Below are 12,497 nucleotides of genomic sequence, written 5' to 3'. Positions count from 1 at the left end.
CTACCTATGTCGAGTACGAGCTCCTAGGTTACACAGTAAACAAGCCAACACTTGTTAGTCCTTGGTTTTAACTGACTTTACTCATACTTTAACCTCACAGAAGAAACAAAACCAGCAAGGATGACAGCATTCACAATTAGACTCAACTCCATTAGATGTTCACAAAAATGTTTAAACTTCTCAGCAGTACTCTGGGACAACTGCTTACTTTTATTACATACCTGTACTTTAAATGCATCTCCAGTAATACGGAGAGGTTTATCTGCTCCAGTAGGCAATGGACCATCTTGGATCATAATCATTTTCACACCTGTTCGCTCCTGAAGAAAAAGCACAGAGCACTTTGCTAAGCAGAGTCCCTAAAACTAGGGACTATATTTTGGTTACTAAACGTTACGTAGGTCACGTTAGCAGCTTTGCAGAACACTGCCTTAGCTCTTCGTAAGTATTTATAGCATAAATTCAGTAACAGTCCTAGAGCGTAGAAGATTGCCAGAAAGTGTGCTACTCCTGAAGATCTCAAATACCTGAATCTCTTGCAAAAACAAAAGCCTTCTACTTCAACTGATTTTTTCAGCCATTTCCAGAATCTGCAGCTGTCTGCACATAACAGTTATTATGTGATCAGCCTTAAAACTACTGGATGACAGAGGCCTAACCAGGGCATCCAAAAAACTTGCCTTTTTGACCTAGGTGCTTTTCTTGTAGAGGATCCCAGGATGTCTAGGAACATAGATTTATATGTAACAAAACACTTAATTAGAAAGGGGTAGGATGAGGAAAAAAAAGACGACAAACGCTAGCTTCATCACAGATCAACAACAAAAGAGAAGCACAGCACTCTACAACAGCATGGCTGGCATTAAAAACTATTGCAGCAGCAGACTAGAGATAGCTTTTTCTTAGCTACAGGGATCCCCTCCTGACCAGCGCACACCAAATGTTATCTAAAGCACACGAGATTCTTTCAAAGTTCTGGCAAAACTCCACTACATGCGTAGCTGGGGCCAAACCGATTTCGTTTGTAACACAAGATTGGATTGGAGTCCAGCTTTCCGAAGGCAGAAGAGTAGTCCCTGCTGTAGAAGGTGAGAGCATTTAAGGCTCTCCGTTTCAGCACGCTCTTGTTGATCTAGAGAAGCTGCAGTAGGGAAGAGAGCCCTAAAGTAAATGCATCTTGCGCACCTGCAACTGTTTTATTGTTTCACCTCCTTTGCCGATGACTAGACCCACTTTGGATGCCGGGATCAAAATCTCCTGAATCGTACTGTTGCCATCAACATCGTTGTGAAAACCAGGTCCGTTCCGACAGCGATCTACAATCTGCCCCAGTAGCCGTTTTGCTTGTCTTGGAAAAGAATCGAGGGAAACAACCATTAGACAACATTGTTCCACGTGAGCTAGAGACCAGGAACCATTGGAACGTGAAGTGATCGGGGAGAGGAGAAGTAGTGAAAAGATGAAGGAAACCACAGTTAGCACTTTTTTTTTTTTTTTAACCCTTGGATGTCTGACTTCCCCTGTCGTGATTACTTATAAGCAGTTTGACTGTTTGAAAGGGGAAGAGAGAAGGAAGAGCAGCAGCATGCTCTGACACCTTTGGAAGTTAAGGATAATAGCTGAGCTATTACGTTTGGGGTGCACATTTTGGGTGAAGATGCTCTACGTTCTGAACTCTTAAAGCTTTTTTATTATATTCATTATATAAATTATAAATAATATTTGACAAAATTCAAGCTCTGTTCTCTTTGGTCAAGCCAAAACAGACACTGCTCCAATACCATCGCAGCACGTTGGTTAACCTCCCTCTGATTACGGGCAAACTGCCTTGCTCTCCTCTGCCTGCTCTTACCAGCAGCACCAGGTAAGAGTGCTGTTCTAACTGTTCTAACACAGCCTCTGCCCCAAACACCAGGAAGCAAGGCAAGGATACCGCAGCAGCGACCAGGGAAAGACTGGGTTCTTCTACTCCTGGTGAGAAGAGACAGATACAAAGAAGCATTTCGGACATTAAAGATACCTCCTCTAAAAATCTTTAGCATGGCAGAAGTAGCTTGCAGGTCCTTCCCTTCATCTCGAGGACTATTATCAACAGGTCCCTTTTCTGCCCTTTTCCTACAACACTTCTCAAATAGGTGGCAGAAAGTCTCCAGCTCCCTGTTCAGTCTAAAGCAACATCTCCCCTCTCTCCACTTCATAGCAGGCACCCTAGGAGGGCTGTCTTCTACCTGGGAACTTGAAGGAACAGTACAAAGTCATCCCTCGCAAGCAGACGTTCACCTGAATCAGCTCAGGGGTGGTGATCTGAGGCTACACAAAGATCAGAGCACTGCCCTCTCTCAACCTGCTCACAAAACAAGGCAAAAGGTGGAATTTTTGGAAGCCCACTTCAAATATTCTGAAAAGAATCTGAAGAGGATTTATTTAATCCACCTCTGTTATGACAATAGAGACTACAACATTCAATACATCACGTATATCAGGTGAGAAGGGGTCACTGGGGAATTAACTCTATTAGTTTGCCAGTGGATATAACTAATGAGAATTCTCCTCACATAAAACCAGTCTAGTTATCTGATGAATTTGAAGGGTTTCCTTACTTTATTTAATATTTCTCTGAGTAGCCTGAAAATATAGTTCAAACAACCAACTTGACGATTTCAGCACAGAAGCAAATGAAATTTCACCAAATTCCACATACTCAACACTTCGTTCCGCTTCCAAAGTTGAGAATTCTCACTTTCCGTTTTTTGTTTTATTTTGCTTTTCTCTTTTTTATTTTTCATTTAAAGACAGCCTTGGACATAACTACATTTAACTCCAGATTTCAGAACAATGAGGTCTGAGCTATACCTCTCCCCCATTTTGCCCCAACTGCATTTCACCAGGCATTCCAGTGTTTGAATATTTTGCTCTTGTTCTGAAATATCTTTTTGCAAAGGGGGGAAAAGCACTTCAATATCACCAAGAATACATCGCCTGCCCTGCAACACGAGCTTGCCAATTATATTTATTCTGGCTCACTGCTTGCAGCATTATGGTAGAGTAAGGAGATTTAAGTACCCTTAGATCTCCTAGGAATGGAAGAATGATGATTGTCTTCTCTTTAGAGAGACAGTCTTTGCGCCCATGTATTTTCACTATCAAATGCAACTCAAAGATTTCCAGATGGATTTTAAAAAACCCACCTACCCAAAGGCTGGGGAGAGAAAGAGCAGCTCCATATGTTAAGTGTGTTCCTGTAAGCCTGAGGATCCTGGATCCAGTTCCAGCAGGAGGTCCTCAACTGGTTTGTGAGAGTCTCAAACTCAGCTCCTGGGAAGGGGGAGGGAGGAAACACTGTCCCTAAAGTTTCTATAGGCCTAAAGAGTAGAAACCCCTGCTGGCTGGCCACGTGTCTCTACCATGCAGGGATCAGAATTCAAGACTTGGGTTCAGTCCTTTGCTTCTTGTTGGCAGCAGCGCAGAGGCGAGCACGCCCATGGGCCTCGTGCTGCTGTGCACCACCACCACCACCTCCAGGGTATTCTGGAGTGGCACCGACAGGCTTTGGAGGCCTCATGCAGACCTTCTTCAGCTGGAAGGACGTCAGCTCAACAGGAGGGAAGCGAAGGGGAGAAGAGAAGGGCCCTTCAACAGCTTAGCTCAGTATCCTGGAGAGCTGCAGTTAGAAAACTGCATCCTAGGTGCCCTAGGAGCAACCTTGCCCTGCGGAGGGGAATTCCATGGAAATTTCTGCAGAGGGTTCAAACTGCAACGGGAAAAAAGCCTTTGAGGTGCAGTTTAAAGCATCAGACCAAGAGGCTCTATGCTCCAGAGACCCTCAAGTTTCTCTAGGCCAACAGCTGTTGGTGCGGCTAACCAAGTAGCACCACTGACAGAGCACAGCATTAGGGAGAAGAGAGAGAAGGAGGCAGGAGAAAAATGAAATCAGAACTCACTCAATGCTCTCTGGCGGGCCGGTGAGTACGCAGGGCCTCTCGGGCATCCCACCGCTGTCTGCAGAGGAAACAAGAGAACAACAGGGGTTGGATGCTTCCTGACTCAGCACCCAGACTGCCTTCAGTAGGCAGGCAGGAGAGTGATTACTCCTTACACAGGCTAGAGAAAAAAAAACCCACACCACATTAATACATGGAATTCAAAAATGGCAGCAGTTTTGGTTAACTACCAAGTACTAATGAAAATACTCCCCTCTGCACACAGAGCACGGCAATGAATTCAAAGCCATCCAGGGTCAACATATTTCGAATACTTGCCGGATGTCTGCATTCTTTAAAAGCCTTCCCTGCCAATTAAAGGGAGGTTTAAATCCTAGACGACGTTCATCGACAGTTTCCTGCTCTTGTAGAACAGCCTTCACCAAAGCAAACAGGCTGCAGCACTAGCACAGACCGAATGGCACGGTCCTGTTTTTATAATGTAAGGTGAATTGTACAGAGATTTGCTGCCATGCTCCTGAAACGTTTTCTGCCAGGAGCTGGAGCGGACCAAACTATCGGAGACAAATTGCACGAGCTGAGCAAAGTGGTACCACCAGGAGAAAACTAAACAGCTGCAATTTCCGCCTTAAAAATAACACAGATCGTCCATTTGCACCGTCCCCATCTGGTGGTTAAAGACAGTTCCTTAATCGCTTCATCCCCCCATCACCCGACAAGCCTGTTTTCTCTGCTCGTAGGGAGGACGGTCCCACAACGGCCCTCCCATGCACGTGAGCCTTGTGTATCATTTGGTAACGGTGATAACACATTAGGACCAAGGCGAGGCACCTGATACAGTGGACACAACATCCTTCAACGTTAAAACCCGTTCACCTGGCACACAAAGAGGCTCTTACCTGGAGCAATTTGAATTTTGCAGCCAGACTCTGCCTGAATCCGTGAGATCTGCTCACCTCCCCTGCCGATTACTGAAATGAGTTCAAGAAGCGTCAGAACATACCGGCTTTTCTGAGAAACTGCAGATCACCTTCCCCCTTTAACTCCACTGCAGCTATCTATAAAGGAACAGTTTGACTCCAGGATTGCAGAAGAGGCATCCACAGCATGAATGAATTTTAAAAAAAAAAAAAAACACAACACAAACCAACCAAACAAAAAGCCCATCATGCACTGGAACAAATAAACCGGTTATTTGGGGTCCTAAAAAAAGCCAGTAACTTCTGCTTTTACTTCTTTAAAATTCATATTTCACTACATCTTTTCAAAAGACGTGCTATTTCTCTGGTCTGCACTTCAAACTGCTATGTACTGAAATGCTCTATCAAACCTTGAGTGAAAACAAACACCCATCTCCCTTAACGTTTAGAGGCAGCAGATCATTGCTCCACAAAAAGACACGCCGAGGAAAGGCTGTGCGCCTATCCCCCTTCATCTCCCGCACAGACTGCCAGAGAGCAGATCTGTCGAGTCGAACAGGTACGCCTGGCTCGGGGTGCTCCCACAGGACAACCTCCCAGCTGTGGATCCACCGCCTGCCCTATCTGCCTGAAGCAGGATTATGTTTAACACACAGCTGATACGCCGGCCGAGTATGCAGGCTCCCTGCTCACGCAGCTACAGAACCCCTCCAACATCCCTTCCTCCCCACGTGTGGCGCTGGGACCGATAAATAACGAAGGCTGGTGGGAGGACAGACCTCCTCCTCAGGAATTCCACAGCTACAGCTTTACGGTGTAGAATCAGGAGAAAAACTTGACGCGCTAAGGGGTAATTAGCCTCATCTGTTATTTGCCTTTTCACTCTGTATCAAATGGGAAAAGATGCACAGAGCTCTAGCAGGGGAAGAGCCAATGCAACCCCTGCAGTCACCAAAGCAGGGGGCTGCCTTGGCAAAGAAAAGTAATGGCCATCAAGAGGAAGAGAAATTAGGAAGAGAGCAGCACCAGGAACACACGTCTAGGAAAAAAACTCATCGGAGCAATGCACGCTGGCTGTGCTTCCCCACAGCAAGTGTAGGAAAGACTTAAAATTCTGGTTAGCTTGCCTTGAGCCAACCCTTACTTTAACATTTAAATCTTCTCTTCCTCCCTCAACTCCCACACTTTTGCATACTCAAAGTAAAATATTTCAATGAGGGGAAATAAATTAACTTCTGACATATTTATGTGCTGCATCGGTTGGAATCTCAGGAACAGAACCACTAACGCTCCCCGTAACCTGTACCACACAGCCTTGTTCTTATTACTGGGCCACCAAGCTTCTCCATGCAGCATGCACCTGGATTTTAAATACAGATCATCTGGTCCCCACGAAGAGAGCACCAGACAAAGCTTATCCAAAGACAGCAAGCACAAAAACGTATGAACGTGTTTTCTTCTGACAGAATAAATAGCATTCTTGCAACCATACCAAAAGCATCCAAGGTACTTACTAAATCCAACCATTTTATCAGGCACTTTGAACTCTTCCGTTATTACAGCCCTGGGAAAAAAAGGAAGAGAAAAATCAAAGAGTCATTACAAAAAACAATTTGGAAGATGACCGTGCTCTGCTGTGGGAAACAGCCACAGCATCCGGCTTTTGAGCACACACACAAGTAAATACTATATCATAGTGAAAATCTTTTGATTTGGAAGGGACCTCTTGGTCCTGCTCCACGCCCTGGCTGCAGAGAGAAGGGACTTAATTCCTCCTACGCTGGATACGTTTCCAGTCTACCATCCGTTGCTGTCGACGGAAGAAGATCTTTTTGTTGTTTCTGCTTCAGACAGATTTAACAGAATAACAGCAAAGTTCCTTCCATATTTAGCCGAGCCCTTCCAAGCCACAGCCCCTGCCTACTACTTTTGGATATGCTCTTGCCAAGAGACACTAAGCAATGCCACTCCTGATACGAATGCCCCTTCCGATATTCAGATTTATATTTTAAGCTGCCTGTCCTTACAATTATTTTCTTAGAATTTATCAAATTTGGTTTTGATTATCCCGTGAAGTCTTATCTGTTGCTCTTTTTTCAGTGTTTCTGTGCCTCAAATTGTAGCACCCAAAGCAATTACCTAAGACCCGGCCATAATGAAGCAGAGAATTACCCTGTGGGTTTTTTGTTTGCCGTTTCTGTCTGTACAGAACACAAGACTGAGTACAGAATTTGCCAGCTCTCTATGCTGGCAGATGCATTCTACACAATTTGTTCAGCACTCTCAGAAGCAGGCAAACACCTGCATAATAAGCTCAACGCAGGTTTTGTGGTGAGGTGTATCAAAGCCTTGCCATTAGATCAGTTAGGGAAAGTAAAATTACCCACCAGACTTCGCCAGCTAACCGGCAGATAAAGTACCCTCCAGTGTCCCAAGGCTCACGAGCAAAACCAAACACTGCCATCCCTATCGGCAGGGAACGGACCCCACCTGCTCCAGGAAGGCTCAGAATTCCAGCAGTTTTAATCTGGAACAAACACAGCCTGTTGCCAAAACATCCTATCCTGCCTGATTTACAAACCACCCTGCGCTGGAGCAGCTGCACGGAGAGCCTAACCAACCACCAAAGCCAGAAAGAAACCATTTCAGGCTTTCAGCCTAACCAATTCCCTGCATAAACACCGCTCCTGGCAGAAGACGGGTAGCAGCAGAGCAGACAACGCTGCCCAGCCTTCTCTGTGCATCCCTAGCTGTACACGAGCTCCAGGCTAACAGCATCACCACAAAAACCAGATTGTTCTCCAGCTTTTGAGTAAATATTCCTTGTCCTTTCTGCCCAGGGCCCCAGCAAACAGCTGGTTATGATGGAAACACACTACTCCCATCCTGAAGGTGAATCCAGCTTGAGAAATGCTCTCCCCTTCCTGCTCAAAACAAGACGGGCAACTCCTTGAGAGCAGGATTAGAGAAAACCTGAGAATTTTACTTGTGTATTAGATGCTAAGACGTGCTCAGCAACAACTTGCGCTTGCTTTAGTCTCCCCAAACCATCTTTGACAATCAAAGGAGTCATCCCAGGTCACACTACATTAACAGAACTGGAAAGAAAAAAGATCCACCGGCCTGTTTAATACTTTCAACTTCTGTAAAAATGCCAGAGCTTAACCCCCCCTGCCCTGGGCAGGGGAAAGGAGAGGAGAGGGAATTTCTTATTCTTGGTCCTGCAGATTTACAGGAATCAAATTCAAGTTTCACTTCAACAAATAGCCTTTAAAGGGTTAGCAGAAAACCCTTCCCGGAGAAAACCCAAGCTGACAGTTTCTCCACATTCTCAACCTCTGACTTCCTAACACTACTACAGATGGTGGATCAATAAACAATTAGAATTGATCAATAAATAATAAAACATAACCCACTGCTTACCTTTGATGTACCAGGGCCCCTAACTGGTTACCTACTGTGGCAGAGAGAGAAAAAAGGAAAAGAAAAAAAATCAAAGCATTAGCACGGATAAACTAACTTCATCCCTATAGAAAAAGAGTTCTTACCATTTCATCAAAAAGAAAGAAAAGCAAAACAGTAATTTAGGTTCAGTGGCTGAAATGAATGCGTTATGTGGTACAAAACAGGAGGGGATTTCTTGATCAACACACACCATAACCCAGTGTCCAGCTGAACACAGGGTAGGGAATTGATCTGTGTCTCCCCATGCTGAGAGTCATGGGAGAAAATCCTGCCTGCCCAAATCCAAATCCCTCCAACTAACCTCCCTCGTTCCCATTTAAACCCAAAGTAGTTAAAAAAAAAAAAGGGGGGGGGGGGGGGGGAGAATGACACCGGCTGAAGGGAGAGAAAAGACTTTTCAGGCAGCTTGGTATGTATTAAAAAAAAGCTAAAATCAAAGCAGGGCAGATTCAGAGCTTTAGTCGAGGCAAAAAGCATTACGGATTGCTTGCACATACTTCTCTCTGTATCTCTTATCTGTGCTCCATGGAGCCCACTTACACGGAGACCTGTTAAAGGAATACATCTGTTAAGTAACCTCGTGGCACCAAAACTGTATTTTTTTTTTAAAAAAAAAAAAAACACACATTTTCCTGAACGCACACATTCCAGGCATATCTGCGATGCTGGCCGGTGGTCCGCGGCTGATTAGCGGTTATCTCCCCAGCTGACAGCCCTCAGACTTTTTTTTCCCCTACCCCCACAGATTAGATCTTTCTTCCGAACGTTAATGGGGGGAAAATATCATTAGACCGCCTCGTGCAAAGTGGGAGCACATGCCCTGCTGGGCTTCCCGCAGGACTCCGCCTGCAGCAGACCCGCTAAAACCCGACCATTTGGTCCTAACAACCAGTTGAAGATTGTATTGCATGCCTGGAGGGCACGGGTGGAGAAACAAATGGGACTGGCCGGCAACGTGCGAGCTGTGATAATCAAGATGCTGTTCCCGACCACCTTGCAGCAACCCGCGCATTCTTTGACCTGAAACAAATCGGCGATCAGCTGTCAGGGTTAGGGAGCGGGCGTCTCGCTCAAAATCCGGCCGAAAGGTACGTAAAGTTTGGGGCCAAACGCTTTACCTCAAATAAAAAGAGACCGAGAGAGTCAATACCGTATTTCTGTGGGGTGTCGATATCTCGATAATAGGTCGGGACCAAAATATTGGCAGCGTGTGTATTTTATTACTCTCTCCAGTTCAGCGATAAGCCAACTGCTGCGTTATTGACTCCGTCAGATCTGTCTTTGCATATTCTCACCCTGAATATGAGAAGTTCTAATTTGATAACTGTCGATACCGCAGCCGAAAGAGGCGGGTGATGTAATGGGGAATATTTGCCCTGGCTGATAAGCTGCTACTGCAGAATTGAGCAAATACGATAAAACACATTCAGAATCTCGCCATCTTGCCCCAAATAGCACCCAGAGTATTTTTTCCTATAGGCACAAAGTCTTGCTGCTGTAGTAGAGGATTGCCCTTGCCAGAAGGAGGCCACTCATTACCCCAAGATGCCCAAAAGAGGGGTCGTAACGCTACGAGGCCGTATTTAAATATCCACTTAGCGTGGCAATTCACTTCAACGTTTCTCCTGGCTGTCTCTTACTCTGCAGCCGCTGCCCACAAATTACGGGACGGATACACATCCTATAATCAAACCCCGAAGTTCACGCAGGTAACGGAGGAGCCATCATTTTGTAACACGATCCTGCACTCGGGAAAGACAACTGGTAAGGGGAAGGCTGCAGGAGCACCAGAAGTGGAATCAGGCGGGCAGGGAGCACTGGCGGTGGACGTAACGTGCAGACACCAGCTCGCTCCGAGCACCGTACGAACACAGCTGCTCACCACCCCGGCCAGGTACCATCCCAGCTTTATTCACTTATTGTACAAACCAGTTAAAAACCAACTAAGCCACTAACTCGTGCACAAGAGCATCCCCTCCATGCACCACGGACAACCCCTCCGAGGGCCGAGAAGCAAAGCAGGCGGAGACAATCGGGAGGGATCTGCCCGAAGCCAGATACAATTTCTCTCCCTTTGGGAGGAAAATGGATGGCCGTAGCTCCTGGTCCCACCAATCTGCAGTTTAATTCCTCCTCTACCGTGCCCATTTTGCTCTGAAAGACAGAGACTGATAGAGAGGCGAGGCTGGGGCAGAAGACGCCTGCGGCAGCGGTGAGAGCTGGTGTTCTGCTCCACCATCTCCCTCCTCGCGCCAGGGAGGGGACTGAACTCTGACAAGCCACGTACATATTTCCCCCTTTTACATCTATTGAGTCCAATTTAACTGTAACTGCAGTCATTTTACTGCAAATAAGGAAAAACGCTGAATAAAATAAGCACAATTTCCTGTTAATGGCACCTGCTGGTTGATAACTCTTCACTCGTCTTTAGGCTTCACCTTTAACTGAATTCTACCTAACAGATACTCAAAACAAATGCAGATTTTCTTCCACCCCATAAAGCAGAGCAGTGCCTCCCACTAAATTTACGTGCATGATGGGAATGTACAATCTCATGGAGAATATTTCCGTGCCTAGAAAAAAAAACAGAGCAGCTTATCCCCTGGAAAGCGGTGGAAAAGGGCTTTATTTCATGCTTTCAAACTGGAATTGGATCAGCATCAATTTTAGAAAGCTACAATGAAGATATTAATTACTCTAACTGTTGTTCATCATTAAATATTGGTGTTTCTTTTTTGTTGTTGTTTAAATAAATGGCCAGAACCTATTTTCCTGCCTGCCCTTGCTGCGAATCTTTAGAGGGATTATTTTTCCCATAGAATTTCCTTATTAAAAAAGGATGGTCTGTAAAGTTGCAGTTTCTGAAAGAAGCTGCCATTTTGCATGGAACACTAAAGCTTTTGCCTAAATAAGCAAACTTATTAACTTGTGCCGGTAATTAGAGGGACCATTCATGTGAAGGGAGGCCAGGAGCTGTTGTTGGCCACGAACAGGAGGATCTATCCTGTAGGATATCCATGTAGGGTCCCATGAACCGGGATCTATCCTCAGCAGCAGCCCCCAAGCGAGGTGACACTGGGGTCTCCCACCACCACCGACCTCGTTAGCAGCACAGGTAAACCCCATCTCCTCCCCGCTAATTACACCATGACTATTTCCACTCTCTGGAAACAACCCTCAAGCAGCAAGGTTAAAACAATCAGCCTCAAACCTCATCCGCTACCGAACGACCAGCTCACCAGCACCAGTCCTAGCAGCTCACCGATTTGGCTGAACGTCTGTTAAGGAAAATCCAAAAGGGACTCACACCTGCTGGTCCCCAGCACTGCGACAAGACTATTTTTTTCCTGGAAACGCTCTAAAAGCAGGTGAATTTGTTTCGACCAGCGCAGTGTCATCCTGTCTCAGGGCCGCTTCCTAAGCTGCCATCCATCAGCCGTGCCAGCAGCTGTTTACAAAAACAGACAGGCAGAATGAGATTTTCCTGGAAGACAGACAGCTCTCCTGTCACCTGAAATCCTTTCCTATTCTCTGAACCCATTTTTCCAGCAGCGTTTGGACGGAAGTAATTCTCTATCACGGGGGTGAGGAAGCAGCGCGGACCGCGCACAGCCACGCAGCACGCGGAGGGAAACAGCCCCGAGACTTACCACCAGATCTGCTTTCGAGCTGTCCAGGGTAGCAGAACACATCCGAATCCCTGCACTATGAAATTTCTAGAGCACGATAAAGACAAATAATCGCTTCTTGATGACAACATCCCCAAAGCAGAGCTCACAGCAGAAATAAGGGAGTGTGGGCACGCACTCCGGACTCCCCTTGTTTGAAGCTACCAGAGGCCTAAAGATGACCCCGATAGGAAGAATTTTCCTGATTTAAGTGTCCTGTTAAAAGCAACTGCCATCTTTCAGACGCCTACAGCCCAAGTGCTGCATCACAGGACTTTTAACACCATGGCAGCAAGAGCAGGTAGCCCAAGAGTGAGTAAGGTACGGATTGTACCATGAACACATGCCGAGCGAGAAGCACCCACTGCCCAGGGCTTCCTCTGCCAGGCTGCACCTTCCCAGACACATTCTGAAATAAAAGCCAAGGTGACCAAAGCTAAAAGAACACATACTTCCCTCGCTCCTGCCCTGACAGGTCTGATTTCTCTGTGAGATTCCAATCC

General features: G+C 46.1%; 1 protein-coding gene across 4 annotated transcripts in view; it reads right to left on the bottom strand.

Annotated features, from left to right (window-relative positions):
- FUBP3 (far upstream element binding protein 3) overlaps nt 1-12,497 on the bottom strand; it is a 39,044-nt gene that overhangs the window by 17,949 nt on the left and 8,598 nt on the right. For 2 of the 4 annotated variants that reach the window (XM_035341531.1, XM_035341534.1), the window contains exons 3-9: nt 8,824-8,874; nt 8,285-8,318; nt 6,376-6,425; nt 4,841-4,912; nt 3,942-3,999; nt 1,186-1,348; nt 222-320 (exon numbers count right to left, since the gene is read on the bottom strand). In XM_035341531.1, the coding sequence (XP_035197422.1) occupies nt 222-320; nt 1,186-1,348; nt 3,942-3,999; nt 4,841-4,912; nt 6,376-6,425; nt 8,285-8,318; nt 8,824-8,874 (527 nt within the window). The remainder of the gene's footprint in view (nt 1-221; nt 321-1,185; nt 1,349-3,941; nt 4,000-4,840; nt 4,913-6,375; nt 6,426-8,284; nt 8,319-8,823; nt 8,875-12,497) is intronic. The other 2 variants (XM_035341532.1, XM_035341533.1) reach the window with 2 other exon arrangements.

Source organism: Oxyura jamaicensis, chromosome 17 (genome assembly GCF_011077185.1).
Source record: "Oxyura jamaicensis isolate SHBP4307 breed ruddy duck chromosome 17, BPBGC_Ojam_1.0, whole genome shotgun sequence".
NCBI lineage: Eukaryota > Metazoa > Chordata > Aves > Anseriformes > Anatidae > Oxyura > Oxyura jamaicensis.
The sequence above is the reverse complement of the archived record's forward strand: the minus strand, read 5'-3'. Positions and strand labels throughout refer to the sequence as shown.